General features: G+C 45.2%; 1 protein-coding gene across 3 annotated transcripts in view; it reads left to right on the forward strand.

The window, feature by feature from the left end:
• OSBPL8 (oxysterol binding protein like 8) overlaps positions 1–24,319 on the forward strand; it is a 943,374-nt gene that overhangs the window by 710,141 nt on the left and 208,914 nt on the right. For all 3 annotated transcript variants that reach the window (XM_069229570.1, XM_069229571.1, XM_069229572.1), the window contains one exon: positions 10,729–10,900. In XM_069229570.1, coding sequence (XP_069085671.1) covers positions 10,729–10,900 — 172 coding nt within the window. The remainder of the gene's footprint in view (positions 1–10,728; positions 10,901–24,319) is intronic.

Genomic DNA, 24,319 nt, shown 5'->3' on the forward strand with positions numbered 1-24,319 from the left:
GGCACCTCTAAGGTGCCCTCTGTGGTGTATTTTACAATAAAATGTACACTGGCATCAGTGTGCATTTATTGTGCTGAGAAGTTTGATACCAAACTTCCCAGTTTTCAGTGTAGCCATTATGGTGCTGTGGAGTTCGTGTTTGACAGACTCCCAGACCATATACTCTTATGGCTACCCTGCACTTACAATGTCTAAGGTTTTGTTTAGACACTGTAGGGGTACCATGCTCATGCACTGGTACCCTCACCTATGGTATAGTGCACCCTGCCTTAGGGCTGTAAGGCCTGCTAGAGGGGTGTCTTACCTATACTGCATAGGCAGTGAGAGGCTGGCATGGCACCCTGAGGGGAGTGCCATGTCGACTTACTCGTTTTGTCCTCACTAGCACACACAAGCTGGCAAGCAGTGTGTCTGTGCTGAGTGAGAGGTCTCCAGGGTGGCATAAGACATGCTGCAGCCCTTAGAGACCTTCCTTGGCATCAGGGCCCTTGGTACTAGAAGTACCAGTTACAAGGGACTTATCTGGATGCCAGGGTCTGCCAATTGTGGATACAAAAGTACAGGTTAGGGAAAGAACACTGGTGCTGGGGCCTGGTTAGCAGGCCTCAGCACACTTTCAATTGTAAACATAGCATCAGCAAAGGCAAAAAGTCAGGGGGCAACCATGCCAAGGAGGCATTTCCTTACACAACCCCCCCCCCCCCAAACGAAAGAGGATGAGACTACCCTTTCCCAAGAGAGTCTTCATTTTCTAAGTGGAAGAACCTGGAAAGGCCATCTGCATTGGCATGGGCAGTCCCAGGTCTGTGTTCCACTATAAAGTCCATTCCCTGTAGGGAGATGGACCACCTCAACAGTTTAGGATTTTCACCTTTCATTTGCATCAGCCATTTGAGAGGTCTGTGGTCAGTTTGAACTAGGAAGTGAGTCCCAAAGAGGTATGGTCTCAGCTTCTTCAGGGACCAAACCACAGCAAAGGCCTCCCTCTCAATGGCACTCCAACGCTTCTCCCTGGGGAGTAACCTCCTGCTAATGAAAGCAACAGGCTGGTCAAGGCCATCATCATTTGTTTGGGACAAAACTGCCCCTATCCCATGTTCAGAGGCATCAGTCTGCACAATGAACTGCTTAGAATAATCTGGAGCTTTTAGAACTGGTGCTGAGCACATTGCCTGTTTCAGGGTGTCAAAGGCCTGTTGGCATTCCACAGTCCAGTTCACTTTCTTGGGCATTTTCTTGGAGGTGAGTTCAGTGAGGGCTGTCACAATGGATCCATATCCCTTCACAAACCTCCTGTAATACCCAGTCAAGCCAAGGAATGCCCTGACTTGAGTCTGGGTTTTTGGAGCTACCCAGTCCAGAATAGTCTGGATCTTGGGTTGGAGTGGCTGAACTTGGCCTCCACCTACAAGGTGTCCCAAGTAAACCACAGTTCCCTGCCCTATCTGGCATTTGGATGCCTTGATAGAGAGGCCTGCAGATTGCAGAGCCTTCAAAACCTTCTTCAGGTGGACCAGGTGATCCTGCCAGGTGGAGCTAAAGACAGCAATATCATCAAGATAAGCTGTGCTAAAGGACTCCAAGCCAGCAAGGACTTGATTCACCAACCTTTGGAAGGTGGTAGGGGCATTCTTTAAACCAAAGGGCATAACAGTAAACTGATAATGCCCATCAGGTGTGGAGAATGCTGTTTTCTCTTTTGCTCCAGGTGCCATTTTTATTTGCCAGTACCCTGCTGTCAAGTCAAAGGTACTTAAGAATTTGGCAGCACCTAATTTATCTATGAGCTCATCAGCTCTTGGAATTGGATGAGCATCTGTCTTGGTGACAGAATTGAGCCCTCTGTAGTCCACACAAAACCTCATCTCTTTCTTTCCATCTTTGGTGTGAGGTTTGGGGACTAAGACCACTGGGCTAGCCCAGGGGCTGTCAGAGCGCTCAATTACTCCCAATTCCAGCATCTTGTGGACTTCCACCTTGATGCTTTCCTTAACATGGTCAGACTGTCTAAAGATTTTGTTTTTGACAGGCATGCTGTCTCCTGTGTCCACATCATGGGTACACAGGTGTGTCTGACCAGGGGTTAAGGAGAAGAGTTCAGGAAACTGTTGTAGGACTCTCCTACAATCAGCTTGCTGTTGGCCAGAGAGGGTGTCTGAGTAGATCACTCCATCTACTGTGCCATCTTTTGGGTCTGATGACAGAAGATCAGGGAGAGGTTCACTCTCTGCCTCCTGATCCTCATCTGTTACCATCAACAGATTCACATCAGCCCTGTCATGGAAGAGCTTAAGGCGGTTCACATGGATCACCCTCTTGGGGCTCCTGCTTGTGCCCAGGTCCACCAAGTAGGTGACCTGACTCTTCCTCTCTAGTACTGGGTAAGGGCCACTCCATTTGTCCTGGAGTGCCCTGGGAGCCACAGGCTCCAGAACCCAGACTTTCTGCCCTGGTTGGAACTCAACCAGTGCAGCCTTTTGGTCATACCAAAACTTCTGGAGCTGTTGGCTGGCCTCAAGGTTTTTGGTTGCCTTTTCCATGTACTCTGCCATTCTAGAGCGAAGGCCAAGTACATAGTCCACTATGTCCTGTTTAGGCTCATGGAGAGGTCTCTCCCAGCCTTCTTTAACAAGGGCAAGTGGTCCCCTTACAGGATGACCAAACAGAAGTTCAAAGGGTGAGAATCCTACTCCCTTCTGTGGCACCTCTCTGTAAGCGAAAAGCAGACATGGCAAGAGGACATCCCATCTCCTTTTGAGTTTTTCTGGGAGCCCCATGATCATGCCTTTTAATGTCTTGTTGAATCTCTCAACCAAGCCATTAGTTTGTGGATGGTATGGTGTAGTGAATTTATAAGTCACTCCACACTCATTCCACATGTGCTTTAGGTATGCTGACATGAAGTTGGTACCTCTGTCAGACACCACCTCCTTAGGGAAACCCACTCTGGTAAAGATACCAATGAGGGCCTTGGCTACTGCAGGGGCAGTAGTCGACCTAAGGGGAATAGCTTCAGGATACCTGGTAGCATGATCCACTACTACCAGGATATACATATTTCCTGAGGCTGTGGGAGGTTCTAGTGGACCAACTATGTCCACACCCACTCTTTCAAAGGGAACCCCCACCACTGGAAGTGGAATGAGGGGGGCCTTTGGATGCCCACCTGTCTTACCACTGGCTTGACAGGTGGGGCAGGAGAGGCAAAACTCCTTAACCATGTTGGACATATTGGGCCAGTAGAAGTGGTTGACTAACCTCTCCCACGTCTTGGTTTGTCCCAAATGTCCAGCAAGGGGAATGTCATGGGCCAATGTTAGGATGAACTTCCTGAACAGCTGAGGCACTACCACTCTCCTAGTGGCACCAGGTTTGGGGTCTCTGGCCTCAGTGTACAGGAGTCCATCTTCCCAATAGACCCTATGCGTTCCATTTTTCTTGCCTTTGGACTCTTCAGCAGCTTGCTGCCTAAGGCCTTCAAGAGAGGGACAGGTTTCTTGTCCCTTACACAGCTCCTCCCTTGAGGGTCCCCCTGGGCCTAAGAGCTCAACCTGATAAGGTTCAAGCTCCAAAGGCTCAGTTCCCTCAGAGGGCAGAACTTCTTCCTGAGAAGAGAGGTTCCCTTTCTTTTGCTGTGTTGCAGTTGGTTTCCCAACTGACTTTCCTGTTCTCTTGGTAGGCTGGGCCATTTTTCCAGACTCCAGCTCTACTTTTTCACCCTGTGCCTTGCATTGTGCTCTTGTTTTCACACATACCAGTTCAGGGATACCCAGCATTGCTGCATGGGTTTTTAGTTCTACCTCAGCCCATGCTGAGGACTCCAGGTCATTTCCAAGCAGACAGTCCACTGGGATATTTGAGGAGACCACCACCTGTTTCAGGCCATTGACCCCTCCCCATTCTAAAGTAACCATTGCCATGGGATGTACTTTTCTCTGATTGTCAGCGTTGGTGACTGTGTAAGTTTTTCCAGTCTGGTATTGGCCAGGGGAAACCTGTTTCTCTGTCACCATGGTGACACTGGCACCTGTATCCCTCAGGCCCTCTATTCTAGTCCCATTAATTAAGAGTTGCTGTCTGTATTTTTGCATGTTAGGCGGCCAGACAGCTAGTGTGGCTAAATCCACCCCACCCTCAGAAACTAGAGTAGCTTCAGTGTGGACCCTGATTTGCTCTGGGCACACTGTTGATCCCACTTGGAGACTAGCCATACCAGTGTTACCTGGATGGGAGTTTGGAGTGGAACCTTTCTTGGGACAGGCCTTGTCTCCAGTTTGGTGTCCATGCTGTTTACAGCTATGACACCAGGCCTTTTTGGGATCAAAGTTTTTACCCTTGTACCCATTGTTTTGTGAAGAGGCTCTGGGCCCACCCTCCTGTGCAGGTTTTTGGGGGCCTGTAGAAGATTCTTTACTATTTTTAGTTTTGGTTGTCTCATCACCCTTCCCCTGGGGAGTCTTTGTGACCCCTTTCTTTTGGTCACCCCCTGTTGAAGTCTTGGACACCCTTGTCTTGACCCAATGGTCCGCCTTCTTTCCCAATTCTTGGGGAGAAATTGGTCCTAGGTCTACCAGATGCTGATGCAGTTTATCATTGAAACAATTACTCAATAGGTGTTCTTTCACAAATAAATTGTACAGCCCATCATAATTACTTACACCACTGCCTTGAATCCAACCATCTAGTGTTTTCACTGAGTAGTCAACAAAGTCAACCCAGGTCTGGCTCGAGGATTTTTGAGCCCCCCTGAACCTAATCCTGTACTCCTCAGTGGAGAATCCAAAGCCCTCAATCAGGGTGCCCTTCATGAGGTCATAATATTCTGATCTTTTCCAGAGAGTGTGAGGAGTCTATCCCTACACTTTCCAGTGAACATTTCCCAAAGGAGAGCACCCCAGTGAGACCTGTTCACTTTTCTGGTTACACAAGCCCTCTCAAAAGCTGTGAACCATTTGGTGATGTCATCACCATCTTCATATTTTGTCACAATCCCTTTGGGGATTTTTAACATGTCAGGAGAATCTCTGACCCTATTTATATTGCTGCCACCATTGATGGGTCCTAGGCCCATCTCTTGTCTTTCCCTTTCTATGGCTAGGAGCTGTCTCTCTAAAGCCAATCTTTTGGCCATCCTGGCTAACAGGAGGTCATCTTCACTGAGAGCATCCTCAGTGATTTCAGAAATGTGGGACCCTCCTGTGAGGGACTCACTATTTCTGACTAACACAGTTGGAGACAGGACTTGAGGGGTCCTGTTCTCCCTATTTAGGACTGGAGGAGGGACATTGGCCTCCAAGTCACTAATTTCTTCCTCTGTGAGGTCATCATCAGAGGGGTTGGCTTTTTCAAACTCTGCCAACAGCTCCTGGAGCTGAATTTTGGTAGGTCTGGAGCCAATGGTTATTTTTTTGATATTACAGAGAGACCTTAGCTCCCTCATCTTAAGATGGAGGTAAGGTGTGGTGTCGAGTTCCACCACATTCATCTCTGTATCAGACATTATTTTGCTAAGAGTTGGAAGACTTTTTAAAGAATCTAAAACTGTTTCTAGAATCTAATTTCAAACTTTTAACAAACTTTTAAACTCTAAAAGACAATGCTAAACAGGGACTTAACACACAAGGCCCTAGCAGGACTTTTAAGAATTTAGAAAAATTTCAAATTGCAAAAATGAATTTCTAATGACAATTTTGGAATTTGTCGTGTGATCAGGTATTGGCTGAGTAGTCCAGCAAATGCAAAGTCTTGTACCCCACCGCTGATCCACCAATGTCGGAAGTTGGCTCTGTATGTGCTATTTCAAAGTAAGGAATAGCATGCACAGAGTCCAAGGGTTCCCCTTAGAGGTAAAATAGTGGTAAAAATAGATAATACTAATGCTCTATTTTGTGGTAGTGTGGTCGAGCAGTAGGCTTATCCAAGGAGTAGTGTTAAGCATTTGTTGTACATACACCTAGACAATAAATGAGGTACACACACTCAGAGACAAATCCAGCCAATAGGTTTTTGTATAGAAAAATATCTTTTCTTAGTTTATTTTAAGAACCACAGGTTCAAATTCTACATGTAATATCTCATTCGAAAGGTATTGCAGGTAAGTACTTTAGGAACTTCAAATCATCAAAATTGCATGTATACTTTTCAAGTTATTCACAAATAGCTGTTTTAAAAGTGGACACTTAGTGCAATTTTCACAGTTCCTAGGGGAGGTAAGTTTTGGTTAGTTTTACCAGGTAAGTAAGACACTTACAGGGTTCAGTTCTTGGTCCAAGGTAGCCCACCGTTGGGGGTTCAGAGCAACCCCAAAGTCACCACACCAGCAGCTCAGGGCCGGTCAGGTGCAGAGTTCAGAGTGGTGCCCAAAACACATAGGCTAGAATGGAGAGAAGGGGGTGCCCCGGTTCCGGTCTGCTTGCAGGTAAGTACCCGCGTCTTCGGAGGGCAGACCAGGGGGGTTTTGTAGGGCACCGGGGGGGACACAAGTCCACACAGAAATTTCACCCTCAGCAGCGCGGGGGCGGCCGGGTGCAGTGTAGAAACAGGCGTCGGGTTCGCAATGTTAGTCTATGAGAGATCTCGGGATCTCTTCAGCGCTGCAGGCAGGCAAGGGGGGGGTTCCTCGGGGAAACCTCCACTTGGGCAAGGGAGAGGGACTCCTGGGGGTCACTTCTCCAGTGAAAGTCCGGTCCTTCAGGTCCTGGGGGCTGCGGGTGCAGGGTCTCTCCCGGGCGTCGGGACTTTGGATTCAAAGAGTCGCGGTCAGGGGAAGCCTCGGGATTCCCTCTGCAGGCGGCGCTGTGGGGGCTCAGGGGGGACAGGTTTTGGTACTCACAGTATCAGAGTAGTCCTGGGGTCCCTCCTGAGGTGTTGGATCTCCACCAGCCGAGTCGGGGTCGCCGGGTGCAGTGTTGCAAGTCTCACGCTTCTTGCGGGGAGCTTGCAGGGTTCTTTCAAGGCTGCTGGAAACAAAGTTGCAGTCTTTCTTGGAGCAGGTCCGCTGTCCTCGGGAGTTTCTTGTCTTTTCGAAGCAGGGGCAGTCCTCAGAGGATGTCGAGGTCGCTGGTCCCTTTGGAAGGCGTCGCTGGAGCAGGATCTTTGGAAGGCAGGAGACAGGCCGGTGAGTTTCTGGAGCCAAGGCAGTTGTCGTCTTCTGGTCTTCCTCTGCAGGGGTTTTCAGCTAGGCAGTCCTTCTTCTTGTAGTTGCAGGAATCTCATTTTCTAGGGTTCAGGGTAGCCCTTAAATACTAAATTTAAGGGCGTGTTTAGGTCTGGGGGGTTAGTAGCCAATGGCTACTAGCCCTGAGGGTGGGTACACCCTCTTTGTGCCTCCTCCCAAGGGGAGGGGGTCACAATCCTAACCCTATTGGGGGAATCCTCCATCTGCAAGATGGAGGATTTCTAAAAGTCAGAGTCACCTCAGCTCAGGACACCTTAGGGGCTGTCCTGACTGGCCAGTGACTCCTCCTTGTTGCTTTCTTTGTTCCCTCCAGCCTTGCCGCCAAAAGTGGGGGCCGTGGCCGGAGGGGGCGGGCAACTCCACTAAGCTGGAGTGCCCTGCTGGGCTGTGACAAAGGGGTGAGCCTTTGAGGCTCACCGCCAGGTGTCACAGCTCCTGCCTGGGGGAGGTGTTAGCATCTCCACCCAGTACAGGCTTTGTTACTGGCCTCAGAGTGACAAAGGCACTCTCCCCATGGGGCCAGCAACATGTCTCTGGTGTGGCAGGCTGCTGGAACTAGTCAGCCTACACAGACAGTCGGTTAAGTTTCAGGGGGGCACCTCTAAGGTGCCCTCTGTGGTGTATTTTACAATAAAATGTACACTGGCATCAGTGTGCATTTATTGTGCTGAGAAGTTTGATACCAAACTTCCCAGTTTTCAGTGTAGCCATTATGGTGCTGTGGAGTTCGTGTTTGACAGACTCCCAGACCATATACTCTTATGGCTACCCTGCACTTACAATGTCTAAGGTTTTGTTTAGACACTGTAGGGGTACCATGCTCATGCACTGGTACCCTCACCTATGGTATAGTGCACCCTGCCTTAGGGCTGTAAGGCCTGCTAGAGGGGTGTCTTACCTATACTGCATAGGCAGTGAGAGGCTGGCATGGCACCCTGAGGGGAGTGCCATGTCGACTTACTCGTTTTGTCCTCACTAGCACACACAAGCTGGCAAGCAGTGTGTCTGTGCTGAGTGAGAGGTCTCCAGGGTGGCATAAGACATGCTGCAGCCCTTAGAGACCTTCCTTGGCATCAGGGCCCTTGGTACTAGAAGTACCAGTTACAAGGGACTTATCTGGATGCCAGGGTCTGCCAATTGTGGATACAAAAGTACAGGTTAGGGAAAGAACACTGGTGCTGGGGCCTGGTTAGCAGGCCTCAGCACACTTTCAATTGTAAACATAGCATCAGCAAAGGCAAAAAGTCAGGGGGCAACCATGCCAAGGAGGCATTTCCTTACAGTGCTACACCCAAAACCAGAGTCTTTGAGTGTGGTAGCCTGACTCCTGAAGAGTCAGAATTCGGTCATCTAAAACCACCAGAAAACATAATGGCTGTTGTTAGAGAAGCAAGAAGGCCAACAACAAGGAAGGGCTACATTGCGAAATGGAAACGTTACTACTTATGGTGTTGTAAGAGGGGGATAATAAGGGAAAACACTAAGGACACAACAGTGTTAAAATATTTCACATACCTACTAGACTGCAAGTTAAGATATGCATTGTGGAAAGTAGACTTAGCTGCTATAGTGGCCTACGCAAGAGGTCACATAGGAAGAAGCTTCCTGACAGCTCCAGTAATAAACAGTTATTGGCAGAGGAAGATCACTAACAAGCTGTTTAATGGAGGAACTTGTTCAAAGATTAGTAATGAAATCTAAGAGTTGTCAATTGTGGCCTGTAAGATCTTTATATAAAGTCAGTATTCTCTCTTCCAATCTTAGTTAGGTGACCCTGTGCCTAAGGGGATTCTGACTCAGAAGGTGACATTCCACAGCACATTAAGAGTTTCAGCAAAATAATAAAGATTATAGAAACGTTTATTGCTAGTGCTTCTAAAACGCTGACAGTTGTCAGCATTTTCTATCATTTTTTACCTTGTGTTCCTCTACTGGAGACAAACATCATACAAATCAGCTGAAGTTCAGACCATTCATGACTTCCTCACTGTCCTGCCTCAATCTTAAGGTATAAGTTACTCACGAGGCAGACTAGTGCAAAGAAAAAACAAACTGCCAGTTTTTGCTTACTGTCTCATTCAGAGGGTGCATGGCCTACATGTTAGGGACAGACATCTTTTGTTTTCACTTGAATGGACTGCTATTTTCATATAACGGTCCCCTTCTGTAATGGCACAGATGAGGTCAGAGATAGTGAAATGCTGTCAACAGGTAATCTCATCGCGTACACATTTACAGCCAGAACTACAAAAACTTTTTTGGTTGCAAATGACTTGATTTGCAAAATCTGTCCGTGTTTTACTGCAACAAAAGTATTTTATTATGTACAGTCCTCAAATAGTGATTCAGTAACTTGTTACCAAATCGCAATTTGGGCTTGCAGCCAGAGTCCACATTGGAATTTGGACTTGCATTGGAATTTGGACTTGCATTGGAATTTGGACTTGCATTGGTATTTGGAATTGCATTGGTATGTGTTAATATTTTGCAGTCAAATTCTGGTTGTAAAACATGAATCTTTGACCAAGTACTAAAAGGTAGTGATCAGGCATGTGCAAATGGGAAAAGGTCTCATTGGGACCCACTACTCTTTGTGCATGTTGAAAAAACATTTTTAAGAGTAGGCAGGGCAGAAACGCCATGGATTACTACCTATTCTAAAAGATGTCAAATATTTCATTTTTTTAACTCATCTGTTTTCCCTTAAGGAAAACATGCTACATTAAATTAAAAAATGATTTTTTTTATTTAAAAGCAATCGCAGACGAGGTGGTCTATGTACCCTAGCAGGGTAGTGATTCATAGTAGGGTTTAATTTGCGACTAGTAATATTCATGAGGTAGGTCGAATTGAGACCCACCACGAATCTGGATTTTGCAAACTAATTTAGTATAATAGGTCAACTCGAAAAAAACAGTGGATTTGGTAGAAGTCGGTGTGGAGTTTGCAACAGCTTTTACCATCTCCATGCTTTTACATCAGGTCTTTAATTGTTTTTCTTTTTTGATTCTGTAGTAAATGGAAGAGGGGTAGGCATAAAAATAATTGAATGTTAACCTATATTTACTCCCGCCTCATAGTGCTCCTACGTTGTCATCACTGATCAACTCTCAACCATAACCCTGGGTCACTAGGACTATGATATTGCATCTCGCCATCGGGTTTAATTCAGAAACGAGAGGGGAGCTGCTCAGAAAGTGTCAAGTTTTATGCTGTTGCACAGATTACGGTCCCGCCGCAGGCTGTTGAAAGGTTGCCAGCTATTAGTAAATGAAAATGTCTCATTGGTCTAAAATTGTCTTAATTTAACGAGATATTATAGCATCATTTTATTTTGAGATTACCATAGCACTATTGAGAAACCTGTAGGTGAAAGTGGGTGTTTCTCTTAACACACTGTTACTTGTGTTTCAAAATGTTTTATATGTATTAGCAAAATGAGTTGATGGCATTTACCGTTCTTAAAACTGTGACTGATGATAGCGCGAGCATATCTCTTGGCAGGAATAGTGTTTGTATTTCATATGTAAAGAGGTTGTCTTTGTATTCAGGCAGGTGCTGGATGGATGCCCTTGAGCTGGCCTTGAAATGTTCCAGTCTGCTCAAACGCACCATGATCAGGGAAGGTAAAGAGCAGGATCTGAACTCTTCAGGAGAGAACACACAAGTGAACTTTTATGGCCTTCTTCGCGCTAACAACCTGCACAGCGGTGAACATTTCCAGTACGTACATCAGTGCATGCAAGAGTTCTTTTAAACTTCAGCATTTTGTTAATGTCTGATCTTTTCTTAATTCCAACCCATAGTTTTACTGGTTTCCAGGTCTGATACTGTTTGAAGAAAATGTGTCCTACTTGTGCGAAAATACTCAAATATGTTTTTCACAATTTTTTTTAATTTTTTTTTTTGTGAAACCTTTTTGATCAAGGGTTTTCTTTACTCAGTCGTTTGCTTTAAGGAGCATTAAACAGAATATCTATGTGCCAGAGACGGACACCTTGACAGGCAGTTTAATTTCCGAAGAGCGTGCCAGGTTGTCTGTCCTCTTTTGTTCTAATAAGTACTTTTTACAGCAATGCTGGTTGATCTCCCTGTAGTTCGGTGTACTTAAATTCAAAGGTAAAGGCTTAATGTGGATTTAGGCTCTGTTGTTTGTTTTGAATCCGTTTAGTTTCACACTAGTTGTAAAACCACCTCTTTTAGTGAAACAAATGATATTAAAATAACTAGTTGCTGTTCACTGCTTAAGCAAAAGGCAACTTTAAAATTATCGATTGCCACAAATTCAAATCGCTTACTGCGCTCATTGTTAAAGCACTGGAGAAGCCCCATTTAATAGGTCTCCCCAATTTTTCCCTTGGTATTGATTCATATAGCACCTAGTTATTTATAGGTTAATGCACTCTCTTGCTTTTTAATATTGTAATGGAGACTCCCTACAGTCCTCATTTGGCAAACAGACATCTGGCTTGATCAGTTGCTTATGAATAAAGTCCGTAAACCAGCTTGACCTTAATCTTTTCATGTGAAACCCGTCACAGATATTGGAGCTTTTCATAATACGTGGGCCTTCCTCTCGACAGCACAAATGCTATCCCGGTAGCTCCTTTTTGACGCATACATGTCTGAATAGGGACATGTTTATAATCATTTTGTTTTCACATTCAACAGAAATGTGTACAGAGACGGAGAATATTTCTGTAGTAGATCTGAGCATAGATTACCTGAAAAAAAACCTTTCCGTTCTTTAGTTCTAACCTCTGTACTGTAATTTGATCTTGTTTTCATTGTCTCACATACACAGATAGCTAGTTCCATGTCCTATCTTTAAGCACTATTTCCCTGTGCTAGTGGTTGCTTAATATTCCTCCTTCCCCAGGTTTAATCTGTGTACACAATGTCTGCTGCTAGAACTTCTTAAACCTTCACTTAATGACAAGGATGTAGAGCCTTATTTACAGAATATCCATTTACTGAATGACTTAAATTTAGATTTATTGTACATACATCGTACATACGTATTGTACATTCATACAATAAATTTAGATTTATTTTATGTTTTGTATGTGGAAGTCTACCATGGATGCAGTCCTTATTGGCCTATGCTTGACAACCATGTGTTATGTCCTTTGGCTGCTGTCCTGTTTTAAAGTACCAGACTACCCTACGATTCTAGACATACCAATAATAAACATTTTTTCGCCTTCATCATTTCATGGATAAAAATTGTAGGATTTTCCAGTGTTTTTTTTCAGCTCCACTCTTATCTTTTGCACACATCTGGTGGTCTTGTCCTGTTTTTATAGACACTAACTACTGTACCGTATGTTCCTGTTTCTTATTAAGAGTGAATCACACATACCTTTAAGTGCTGCAGAAGAGGTATTTATTTAAAAAATAGTGTGTTGGGTATCGGAATCTTGGAAATGCATATATGATATGTGGATTATACGCAGCTGCACAAGTACATTGGTAGTTCATAATGTGCACCCAGGAACATGCTTTTAACAATTAAATAGATTTTATTTAAATTTTGCTAAATCACGTAAACATTTTAGATAGTATAACAGCGTCATAAAACTCAATATACAATTCTACATTCACTTTTAGTTAAAATCTTATACTTCAGCCCTAAATGGTGAGTCTTAGTACAGTAGCGAGGTGTGATTCATTAGACTAGACATAGCCAGAGGTCATACTAACCCCCCTCACCTCCATGGTTTTGAAATAGTTTATCTGTTACTGCCACAGTCCCATTGCAGCATAGTGCCACTGTACAGACTATGGTTAATTTCTTTTTATACCATCCCCTAGTTCATTGGATTTCTTTGTTGTGGTGCAGTTGGGGTTCACTGTAAATCACACAACTTTATATGTATTAAATGTGACATGCAAATTACACCCACAACATTAGCAGTAATAATGAGCTAATTGTGTTTACCTCAAAAAATAACTTGACTCTGGACAAACCTATTTATATTAGTGTCATTAAAATGATAAAGTTGAAACATAATGCAAATAAATTTAAATATATTGTAAAATGAAATGTAGAATGTCGGGTGTGGTCTGGCCACCTACTGAGATGACCACTCCATGTAAGAGCTGCAGGAATGGAGATCTTCGGGAGGTGCCCCTCTGTTCCCTGCCTCCTTGCTGCTGACTTTATCTGTTCAATTTTGTCCCAACCGGAGAAGGGGGTGAGGAAAACGAATTATGTGATGGAAGGCGACGAGTCCCACATTTGAACATGCGGACCGGGATTAAAGCCCGTACGTCAATGACCTGGGGCTGCCGCAACAAGCTACGCTGATTGCCCATGCAGCTGCAGAGCCTGACAGTGCCAGATCCCTCGCCCGATCATCCAGAGAGTGAGACTGCCGATCCTGCGCCAGATGACCTTGTTGGCAGATGTCACATCAGGCTCCTAGGAGCCTGGGGGAGGGGCACAGGCTTCTCTTATGCATACATGCCCCTTCCCCAACTGGGCCCTCTTGTAAGCGACCACACCCCGCGAATGTAGCAAAGAACTACACTGAGCGACAGTATATCTGCGTCCAGCCTGGGGCAGCCCTTGCTGAACTACTTCTCTCTGCCCTTTGCAGAGTGGTGCCATTGGCACTCCCAGCGGTCCGCTGCAACTCCAGAAATATTGTCTGCTTCGCCCCATCAGTGCCTAACTGTGTTGCAACAGTGTTTTGCAGAAGTGACGGGCCAGACCATGAGTCCCATGAGGAGGAAGCAGGGACACTGAGTCTACATTGCTGGGGTGTTATGCTACTCTTTTGGGCACTAGCCTTTCCCTGTGTCATATTGCATGCCTGCAGTCTTACTGGCTCCTGTAGTGCTGCACCCATCTCCCAACTTCACCCGGGGCCCGCATTGTTCTCCTGTGCCCAGGTCCTAGGGTCCTTGGACTTCTTGTAATCGTTTTCCCGTCTCCTTTTCACGGGCTTCACCCCCGAGGACACTCTCCCATCAGCAACCAGAGGGCGACTCCGCTCCTTGTACTCACTTCTCAGCTGGTGCCTTTGCACCCCCTGTATGTCTTAACGAGTAGGAAGGAGGCTGACGACCGGTGGGTACAGTGCCTGAGCCGTGGGTGTTATCCTTGGAACTCCTCGGACTGATAGGCAGATGGCACTGTACAGCTCCGCACCAATTTGGTTCCCCCCCCCTCCCCTTTATCCAGGCACCTCACTCACTCCCCCAGCCACACTGGGTGATGGCCTCCGTAAAGGCCATGCAACAGCTACTCTATACAGAAGTGGTGGGAGGGTGCAAGCCTACAGTGCTAGTGAAACCCCCTGCCAGACTGTGCCATCTGTGAGAAATTGTGGGAGCAACGTTGGGCACCATGGATTCTGAAATCTCATACTTCTCAACTGAGGTAAAGACCAATTGCTCTGAGTGGTGACAGTGCCAAGGTCCTGCACATTCACAGTTAGCTAATAGTAGTGGGGTTAAGAATATATGAAAACAAACTTTATGCCCTCAAAGCATGTGGTGCACGTGCAGGCCTGGTTTGGAATCACCCTGTCACCTCAGGTGAAAGGAATATCCGATCTGGAGAACCACGTCGGAAACTCAATGTAATCTGAAGTACCAGTGCACATTGCTAATAGTATTTAAAATAGTTCAAAAGTCTCAAAAGTAAATTTCATCATTGCAGTGATTTTAATTATTATTCAGACGAGTATAGGCGAGTATAACAACATTATTATAATGCAGCAGCCAACACGTGTTTCGTCCCCTGGACTTTTTCAAGGCTTGAAACAACATACAGGTAAAATAGCCATGTCATACTTATCATATTACAGTAAAAGCTATACTTAAATGACTATAGCAAAAGACCCTATTCCCAGCTGAGCCTACAGTGTGCTTCATGTTACTACTGGATGGAAACACCTGTGAAACCAACCCTAGTGAACACTTCAAAAGTACTAGATATTTGAGGACTTGTGTGCAAAAAACAGAAGGAAGTAAAGAAGAGGTCACCAAAATCTGTGAACATACCAGTGCACCGATAACAAGAGAAATATAAATATAGTCAATGTGAGCCAATGCAAAACACCACGAAAAAAAGATAATAAAGGCCACAGAGCACAATGTAAAAAAAATGACGTGCCCAATAGTAGTGGTAACGACAGTGGACATGTACCTGAACATAACAGAAAGATGCCTCAATATGCACTGGTAAACTGTGACCATGTGAAAAATGAAAATAAAAAAAAACAATGAGAAGTCGTCAGCTAAGAAGGCTGATAAAAGAGCTGAAATCGAAGAACTAAAGAATACCTGTATATAAATGAGGTCCTCTCCCAGGTGTGTCCATAGGCTATGTAATTGAGTAAACACAGTCTGTGGAGGGTTGAACAAGTAACAGATAAACTTAGAGACATGACAAAATATAGAGCCGTCATTATCCGAATAATAGTAAGACAGCTCTTAACCAAAGTAAAGGTTGGCCATGTAGTAAGGCTTTTCCAAATGGGTCAATGAAAAGGCATGCACCCAAACTTGAAATCTCTATAAAGCATGTGGCCAGCGACGGAAGAAGTATGAGCGAGTGCTGCATCCGTTGTTTTGAGATCAGTTTATAGCACAGAGTTTTTATAAAATAGCATGGCCTTGATAAGTCTACAAGGAAAACATTAAAGAATACATGTTATTCAAAACAAACTGGCGGATCCCCGGGGCAAGTTCCAGATTGATTCATGGAGAGAGGAGGAATGGAATGGCCTCTCTTTTCTTAGTTCTGTGTATGTGTACCGTCAAAGGTCAGAGAGAGACCAACAATAGCATGTCTATTTAAACATTAACCCCACCTACACGCATGAAAACTAACAAGGGATACACAGTCCCAGTAAGAAATGGCAGCCATTTCTGAGTGAGACCTGAACCACCACAGTGGTATAATCAAAATATCGAAAAGGTTTGAATGTACTTAAGTTAAGCACCATCGTCAAAAGGCTGTATATACATTGCAATATCTGAACCGGCAGGTGGGTGTCAACAAGGATATGAAACGATACACGATGTAGAGTGAAGTGACCCCAGAGTGGACAAACTATGCCAACAATAGAAACTAAACAGGGACTCGTAGTCCCAATAAAGAATGGCCATAAGTGGCGGCCATTTCTTAGTGAATCCTAAACCATCACAGCGGGAGAATCAAAGCAATCAAAAAAGTTGAATATACGTAAATTAAGGTCTATAGTCAAAAGGTTGAAATTATAGCAATATAGGAACTGCAAGTGAGTAGCCACAAAGATAGGTGAACCTTGAGGTTTATCTTTAAGTTGTTTGCAGCCTTAAAAAAGTCCAGGAGACGTAAAACGTGTCGGCTGCTGCATTGTAAGAATGTTGTCATAGTCTCCTATACTCCTCTGTAGAAAAACTAAAATCACCACATTGATGAAGTGTACTTTTGAAACAATTGGACTTATTGGACTATCTTAAATACTATTAGCAGTGTGCATCTGTACTTCAGATTAAACCATTTGCTCTGTGTTTGGGCTCTTTCATGGACATATGAAATGTAAAATGTCTAAATTATGAATTGTGATTGATGCAGCAGATTCCTCACTGAGTGAATAACACCATACTCCACACTGGATACAGAAACCCAAAAAGCAGTTCTCCGGATCAGTGGCAGGCGGCACTCTGCAGCTCCGCACCAATAATGCACCTCTCCGGAGGTGATGACCAGAGTTGTATATGCGCCATCCATGGACACAGACTACGTCAATTCCTTTCTTTCCCTGCCTTCAGACTCAGACCTGGAGCTCAGCTCTTCACTTCTTTGTTTCTCTGTGAAGTAATTTATCCCTCAAAATCATTTTTTTGTCCGTTTGCAAGGGAGCATGCCCCCCCTCTAAGAGTACAGAATGTAATTCTTGTAGGTGCTGTTGTAAACAGATTTTTGTGACAGATCACGATGTATACCTAGCAAGCTTATGTTATTCTTAGGACTTGAAGGCCTGCGGCGACTGTGCCCATATCCACACAAACCATTCATGAATGTGAGGCAAAGCTCTGTGTGGTGAAGCACCGCAAGACTCAATGCAGGTTCCTCTGCAAGTCGAGAGTACAGACCCCCTGCTCCTGCTCCCAAAGTCATTCCAGCACACCCTCACGGTCGAAGTCTTCAGGTTAGTGAAAGGAAAAACATAAGAATCTCAAGCGGGATTAGGCCCCAGGGGGACTTAGCCCCCCCACTCTCCAGAGAAGGCTCGAGGGCATCACCATGCTTCCAGATGTTGGTCTTGATCTGCGGAGGTGCCGATTCTGTCCCTGATTGTGATGCACCCTGGTTTTTCAGGTCCATTGGCGATGTCTGAACAGGTCAAAGCCTTTTGTGAGGCCATGCTTTGCATCTTTGGCACACTACATGCTCCTTCTGGTGCACATTCGGTCCTCAAGAAAAGACCAAGGGGGTTTACCACCATCAGGTTCACCCCTTCAGCTGGCTGTGCACTTTTAACCCGCTTCTGGTGGTTGGCATTGAACTGTACGGCGGTCCTAGGGACATAGACACCACCGCCAGCTCTTGAAAATGAGCTGCAACCCACTGTGGTCTCCAAATAGGAGCCAAAATCATTCCAACCAAGGCTGTAATGTGATGCAGCCTGTACTCAACCCATCACACACTAATCCTCTACTGTGCAGTTGTGTACAACAGTACACCAGTTTTTGGCTTGGACTGCGGGACAGCAACAAGGCAAAAACAACAAGTGATGGACGGAATGCTGAACATTTTCAAACACTCACCCCCCAGTCATAGATCTGGGTTTAATCCATTGTTCTTTTGCTCACCATGCCACCCCAGTTTGGACCCAGCCACGAGCAAATCAGTCTTGACCCTGTTCCTCATGGGAACAGTCCAGACCGAACTGCCAAGCCAGGTCCTCACTGGACCGGAAACAAGCATCCTAGGACCGGTTTCGGGGTTTCACCCCTCATCAGCCAGGCTAGCTTGAATGCAGTGGCATGGGAAGCACGGGACCCACGTCTGGGCATACCCTTCCCACTTAGGGTGACAAAGCAAAAACAACAAGTGATGGACGGAATGCTGAACATTGTCAAACACTCACCCCCCCAGTCATAGATCTGGGTTTAATCCATCGTTCTTTTGCTCACCATGCCACCGCAGTTTGGACCCAGCCATGAGCAAATCAGTCTTGACCTTGTTCCTCATGGGAGCAGTCCAGACCGAACTGCCAAGCCAGGTCCTCACTGGACCGGAAACAAGCATCCTAGGACCGGTTTCGGGGTTTCACCCCTCATCAGCCAGGCTAGCTTGAATCCAGTGGCATGGGAAGCACGGGACCCACGTCTGGGCATACCCTTCCCACTTAGGGCGACAAAGCAAAAACAACAAGTGATGGACGGAATGCTGAACATTGTCAAACACTCACCCCAGTCATAGATCTGGGTTTAATCCATCGTTCTTTTGCTCACCATGCCACCCCAGTTTGGACCCAGCCATGAGCAAATCAGTCTTGACCATGTTCCTCATGGGAACAGTCCAGACCGAACTGCCAAGCCAGGTCCTCACTGGACCGGAAACAAGCATCCTAGGACCGGTTTCGGGGTTTCACCCCTCATCAGCCAGGCTAGCTTGAATCCAGTGGCATGGGAAGCACAGGACCCACGTCTGGGCATACCCTTCCCAATTAGGGCGACAAAGCAAAAACAACAAGTGATGGACAACAACAAGAGCCAGCCATGATGAGATTACAATGGAGGAGATGCAAAGTGTTTGATCCCCCCTACCTTCTAGGGTGATAATTGGTACATGGACCCACAGGATGCCAGTGGGTTGAATACCTCACTCGATAATTGGTTGGTGTTCCCTGCCCTGGACCAGCTATGGAAGAGCGTACATCTTTTACCACTTTGATTTGAAGTGCTGCTGAGGTCCTTGGCCTCTACCTCCCCTCTGTGGAACGTAATAAAAATGGCATCACAGAGGTCCTTCAGGCTGGTTGGGCACTGACCAAACCTCTTCATCCCCGTTAATGAGGCCCCCGTGGACACGCTACTGGACAATAAAGCATAACCCTGCTCTGGCCCACCAGTCAGTCAGCATTTTGCTGTAGACCAGATTCAGGTGACCCAGACTTTTTAACTCAATATCCAACCCAAGAAAGTTTGTTGGTGCAGGTGTCCACCAGAAGGTCATCCCAAATGCCTTTCACATGATGACTCTGGACAGTCCAACTGCATGGACATTTTTTGCAAAGGTATGTTCTCTTCCGCCAGCCTTGCCATTGTGGAAGAAAAAAAAAACACTTTACTACGTTAATAACAGAAAACACATTTAAAAAGATGCGTCAACAAAGTGTGTTAACCAATGCAGAACATCAGCCACCATTCTGCTCCTGACACTGAACACAGGCAGTATATATACAGATCTACATGGTCCAAAGTCATCTGGTTCCCTGTAAGAGGAGGCCTGTACAAGCTAAATGTTTAACAGTAAAAGAGGTGATCCACACAACTTAAGTAAGGCTTCCTGTAATTAGAATCTGTTCCAGCTTGCCAAAACGCAATAGTAAGTAAAATGCTTAAAAGTTCAGCCTTGTACAGTGACATGGTAAGCAATGTGCAGGGACAGCAAATATCTCAGAGCAGAAACTGATATTTCACTTTAGGGCAGTTGGTGTTGAAAGATGGCCTGCACAAACATTCTTAATGTTGAAGAGAGGAGCACTGGTCAGGAGGTCATCTGCTCACAAACACATTTTATTTTTCCTTTCTCATCATGGGGACTGTAGTGTTTTTTATTTATGTTCCACAATTCCATTCTTTTGTCCTTCCTCAAACACTAATAAAGAACTCTTTGATGACCTCTAGTCTGTCTAGATCTTTAATACATCCTTCGTTTTACCTTCACTACCCATCTACTATTTCCTTTACAAAACCCTGACCTTTCCTCTTCAATGCTTTTTTTTGTCATACAGCACATATATCCTGTTAAAACCCAAAGTACAGGGATTGTATAGCACGTAATGAAGAAACATAATTTTATGGCAAACACAGACCCGCCATATCTTTGGCGAAGAAGAAATCCCACCACCTTTCCTTCTGACTTGTGTTAATGACCATCTGACCTGCTCTATACGGCTCAGAAAAGTGTTCCTTAGATATCTTTCAATAGTGATTCATGCACTAGTGGATAAGGGTCATGGCTTTCATATTGGCACCTAGTATTGTCCTCATCCTTTCCACCTCTTTCCTAACTGCATTCCTTGTGTTCATTATTTCACCGTCACTGTAAAGGATGGGGCCTGGGAATATGCCAGGTGGTCATGGCATTTACGTGGAGACTAGGGCCAAAAGTGTCCCTGTATGTTAGGGACCTAGGGCTCCAGGCAGAAATCCTCTGGGACCTCACACTCACCCTGCTTAGAACACAGTATCCTTTCAGGTGAATTCCCACAAAATGTGCCATTTCCATTGCTCGGTGGGAAGTTATTTTTGGCTTCCATATTCAGAAAGCTTGTTCCAGCAGTAACTTCACATCCACGACGTCCGTATTTTCCAGGGCGCAGTAGATAATGACAAAGTTGTAGCACAGGTGGAGGTGACCACATGAGAACCATTTGCAAAGCATAATGGGGACATCAGCTGAAACTCCTTCATAGGCATCGTGGTCAGCTAACTCCACTGACCACTTCAGATGGCCATCAGTTCTTCCTCTTCTCTTTCCAGTTTCTGTGAAGGTCATTGATGGTGACAGGGTGTCAGAGGAATGAATCAAGCCAAGTGCATACTTGGAGCACAGATAACCTTTTTATTACAGCAGCATGTGCACTTTTTACCAGGTCATAAGGCACATGGCCACTGGCAAATTCACATTGTCCTCTACAAAATAGCAAAGGCTGTTTTAAAAGCCAAAATGCAACTTAATAGTCATCTTGTTCTGTTAGATGTTCTTATGCTCCCTATGATGATGTCTGCAATTTGAGGTGAACTGTAAGTACATTTGAACAAACGTAGCAACATTCTATTCAGCTTGCCCTATTTCGCTAACTCCCTTCCACCTTTCCCTCCCTGAATTTCTCCCTCAGCCAGCCTGTCCTCATTCCCTTGCCACCTATTAACTTCCTCATCCACTGCAATAGTGTTTACACATGAATTAGTACTGCCAGAAGCTCCTCTCCATCTACCAATACACTTATTTGCACTCTGTGGGGGCTAGTAGTGTCCACCTCATCTAGATCCCCCTCCATTTTCTTTTTTTACCCAGGTTATTTAATCAGCATGATAGACACAATACAAAATATCTTTGCATATCAATGTAGACCAGCTGGTGCATGGCTGTTTTTGTTTCAGAGAAAAATATTGTGCATGGCTTGGTGATGGGTAGAATGTCAAAGGAGAGTTGATCTCTGCCGGAGGTGCAGGTATGTTTTTTGCTTTGATGCTCTGGGGTAGGACAGTTAATGATAATCAGATACCCACTGACCAGGGAACCTTCTGTTCTGCCCCACTCTGGATCCTTGGGTGAAGCTTTTGTCGTTAAGTGCACTGCACCAACGGCAAATGCACTTGCCAACTTTTCTTCAGCTATTTATTCACAATGCAATATTCTTTCCTTATTACAAAAACATTCCATGCTACAAGCAAATTTGTATTCTGGGCAAAGTTGAAGATATTTAATACAAAACTCGCAGCATCTCAAGTGTGAAAATTACAGCGAGCTCTTATTTCAGCCTTATTTTCAGCCGTCCATAACACTTCCAAAAGCAATTCTCTTTGTCTAGGCTGATAAGGAGTCTTTCAGGGTTGCACCATAGTATACGCTGGGTGTTCCTGTTGTTGCAAAGAACAGCCATACTACTCAGACCCATGCTGGCCCTAACTCTAGCAATTACTGTGCTCATTCAGAGGTGGTATTGGTGGAGCTGCACAACACATGTTGTAAGGGCACCTCCACTTCGGCATGTAGTGGCAAAAAATATTCTTAATGAGATGTTTCATGCACTTGCATCCTGAGATTTCCTCTACCTTTCAGCCAGAGCACAAGTCTCTTTACAGTTGGACGTGTGCGTCCATAAATGGAGGCCTTGATAAGAAGCCACAGTTTTGGTGGTGGGCAGTACCAAGAAGGACCCTTATTCTGAAGCTGCAAAGCTGTTTTTTGCTTGTGCACTTTCACATGCACCCAATCTCCTGGCTGATGTTAACGAAGGCGTTGACTGCCTTCCTTGGGCAAAGGCCTTGATACCTGTGAATGGAAGGTCTTCACAAAACTTATTAAAGCATTGCAATAATCCAAGACGATGTCATCAGCCAAATGTATATCTAACGCAGCTAGTGGTACTAGTGGTGATGCAGGCAGTCTCATCAGTCTGCTCATTAAATCCTTTTCTGGTCTAACGTCTGTTTTATTGTTTGTAGTAGCTCGCATGCTCATGAGAGCTTAGGGCAATACATCAGGCATCTTGAGGTCAGTCTCTGCACAGGTCTTTGTAAGTTTATTTTTAAGCACTCCATTATTCTAGTTAATCTTCCCAGCTGTCTGGAGTGATAAGCACAGTGAAAGTTCTGTTGTATTTGGAGGGCCGTGCAAATGTCACACATTATTTGGGCAGTGAAGTTAGTTCCATTATCACTTATAGTACAATGCCAAACTGACGGATAATGCTTTTAGCAGTATTTTTGGTACTGTACTTGCTTCAGCTTTAATAGGGGGGTTAGGCTTCTACCCACTCTGCAAAAATACAAATAATAACAAGTACATACTCATAATTGTGACATTTAGGCATGTTTAGGAACTCTACTTTAATATTTACAAATGGGCCCCATGGTAGTGGGTGGCAGCCTGTGTTTTTCTGGCCGCTTTCCCTACATTGTGGGCTTGACAAATGGCACAGATGTAACAATACTCCCATGCCACTTTGTGGAAATTTGCGGTGAACCATTCTTTCTCCACAGCAGCAATCATCCCCTTTGCTGACATCTGCTAGTGCATGACGCCCACAAGCAAGTAATGGTAGTAGGACCCTTGCCGCTACCAAGCAATCATCATGGGAATGCCGTAAGTGGTCCAGAAGTAACCTACATCCCTTCTGCTGCTTGCAAGATGACCATTTGAGATTCACAATGGGGGCAGATAGGAAGCATCAGAGTAGCGTGAGCAAGTGAAAATGTTGCAGCCGTAGCTGCTGAAACAGCCAGAGCATTTCCATGAGAAACTTCAAAAAAGGGAAGACTGGTGGGCTGCACCTCTCATGAAAGCAGTTTCAAAGGGGAATTGAAGAGCATCGAACTGGCTGTAGGGGCCATTTTTTATTGCCTTCCCTGGAACTGAAGTTCCATTCCATAATTTTCAATAGAGGCTTAAAGTCATCAAAATGTTACCAGACCTACAGATAACAATAGGATCTCATATTCGGTGAGTTGGGTGCCAGATAAATGTGGGGGTTTGGAGGCCAGACACTTCTGAACAGTTAACAGTGGTCACTAGTTCCTCTCTGAAACTTTGGGGTTCTTCCCTAATATTGGTAACCTTTTAAAATAAGTGACTGAGATCGCCTGGTGTCCAAGGTACATGGGCCATCACTAAGGCAACATTGGCACTGGGTAATACCCTTAGTGGAGCCTGGAGAATATCCTCTTGTAATGTTCCATGACTGATAGTATGAGTAGCAACAGGAGACAAGACATGGGTCAATTCCGACAGTGTGGGGATAGCAGACTGCCATTTCACATTCTTCCAGGGTCGATAGGCATGAAACGTTCCCTGCACAGATATTCTTGGTCTTGAAGAAAGGAGTACTGGTCAGAAGGTCACCTGCACGCACACACATTTTATGTTTATCATCTCATCATAGGCACTGTTGTTTCTCATTTATCTTCCCCACCATTCAGGTTGGCCGAGATGTGGCCAAGATTGTTATCCGTGTGGGCCTAGATATTGTTCATTGAAAGGCAGCTTGGACAAAAGTGGTGCTCCGGCACCACTAATGGGTGAGATTCACAAGTTTTTCAGGGAACGTTGAGACATCCTTGATGGAAATGCCCTTCAATGATACCTGCTTGTTTGGGGGGAAAGGCAGACTCTGCCCAGGAACGTTTTAAGGAGAGCAGAGCTACAGTATGCTTATTAAGCCTTTCACTCTCATACTGGCA

The sequence above is a fragment of the Pleurodeles waltl genome, chromosome 4_1 (genome assembly GCF_031143425.1).
Source record: "Pleurodeles waltl isolate 20211129_DDA chromosome 4_1, aPleWal1.hap1.20221129, whole genome shotgun sequence".
NCBI lineage: Eukaryota > Metazoa > Chordata > Amphibia > Caudata > Salamandridae > Pleurodeles > Pleurodeles waltl.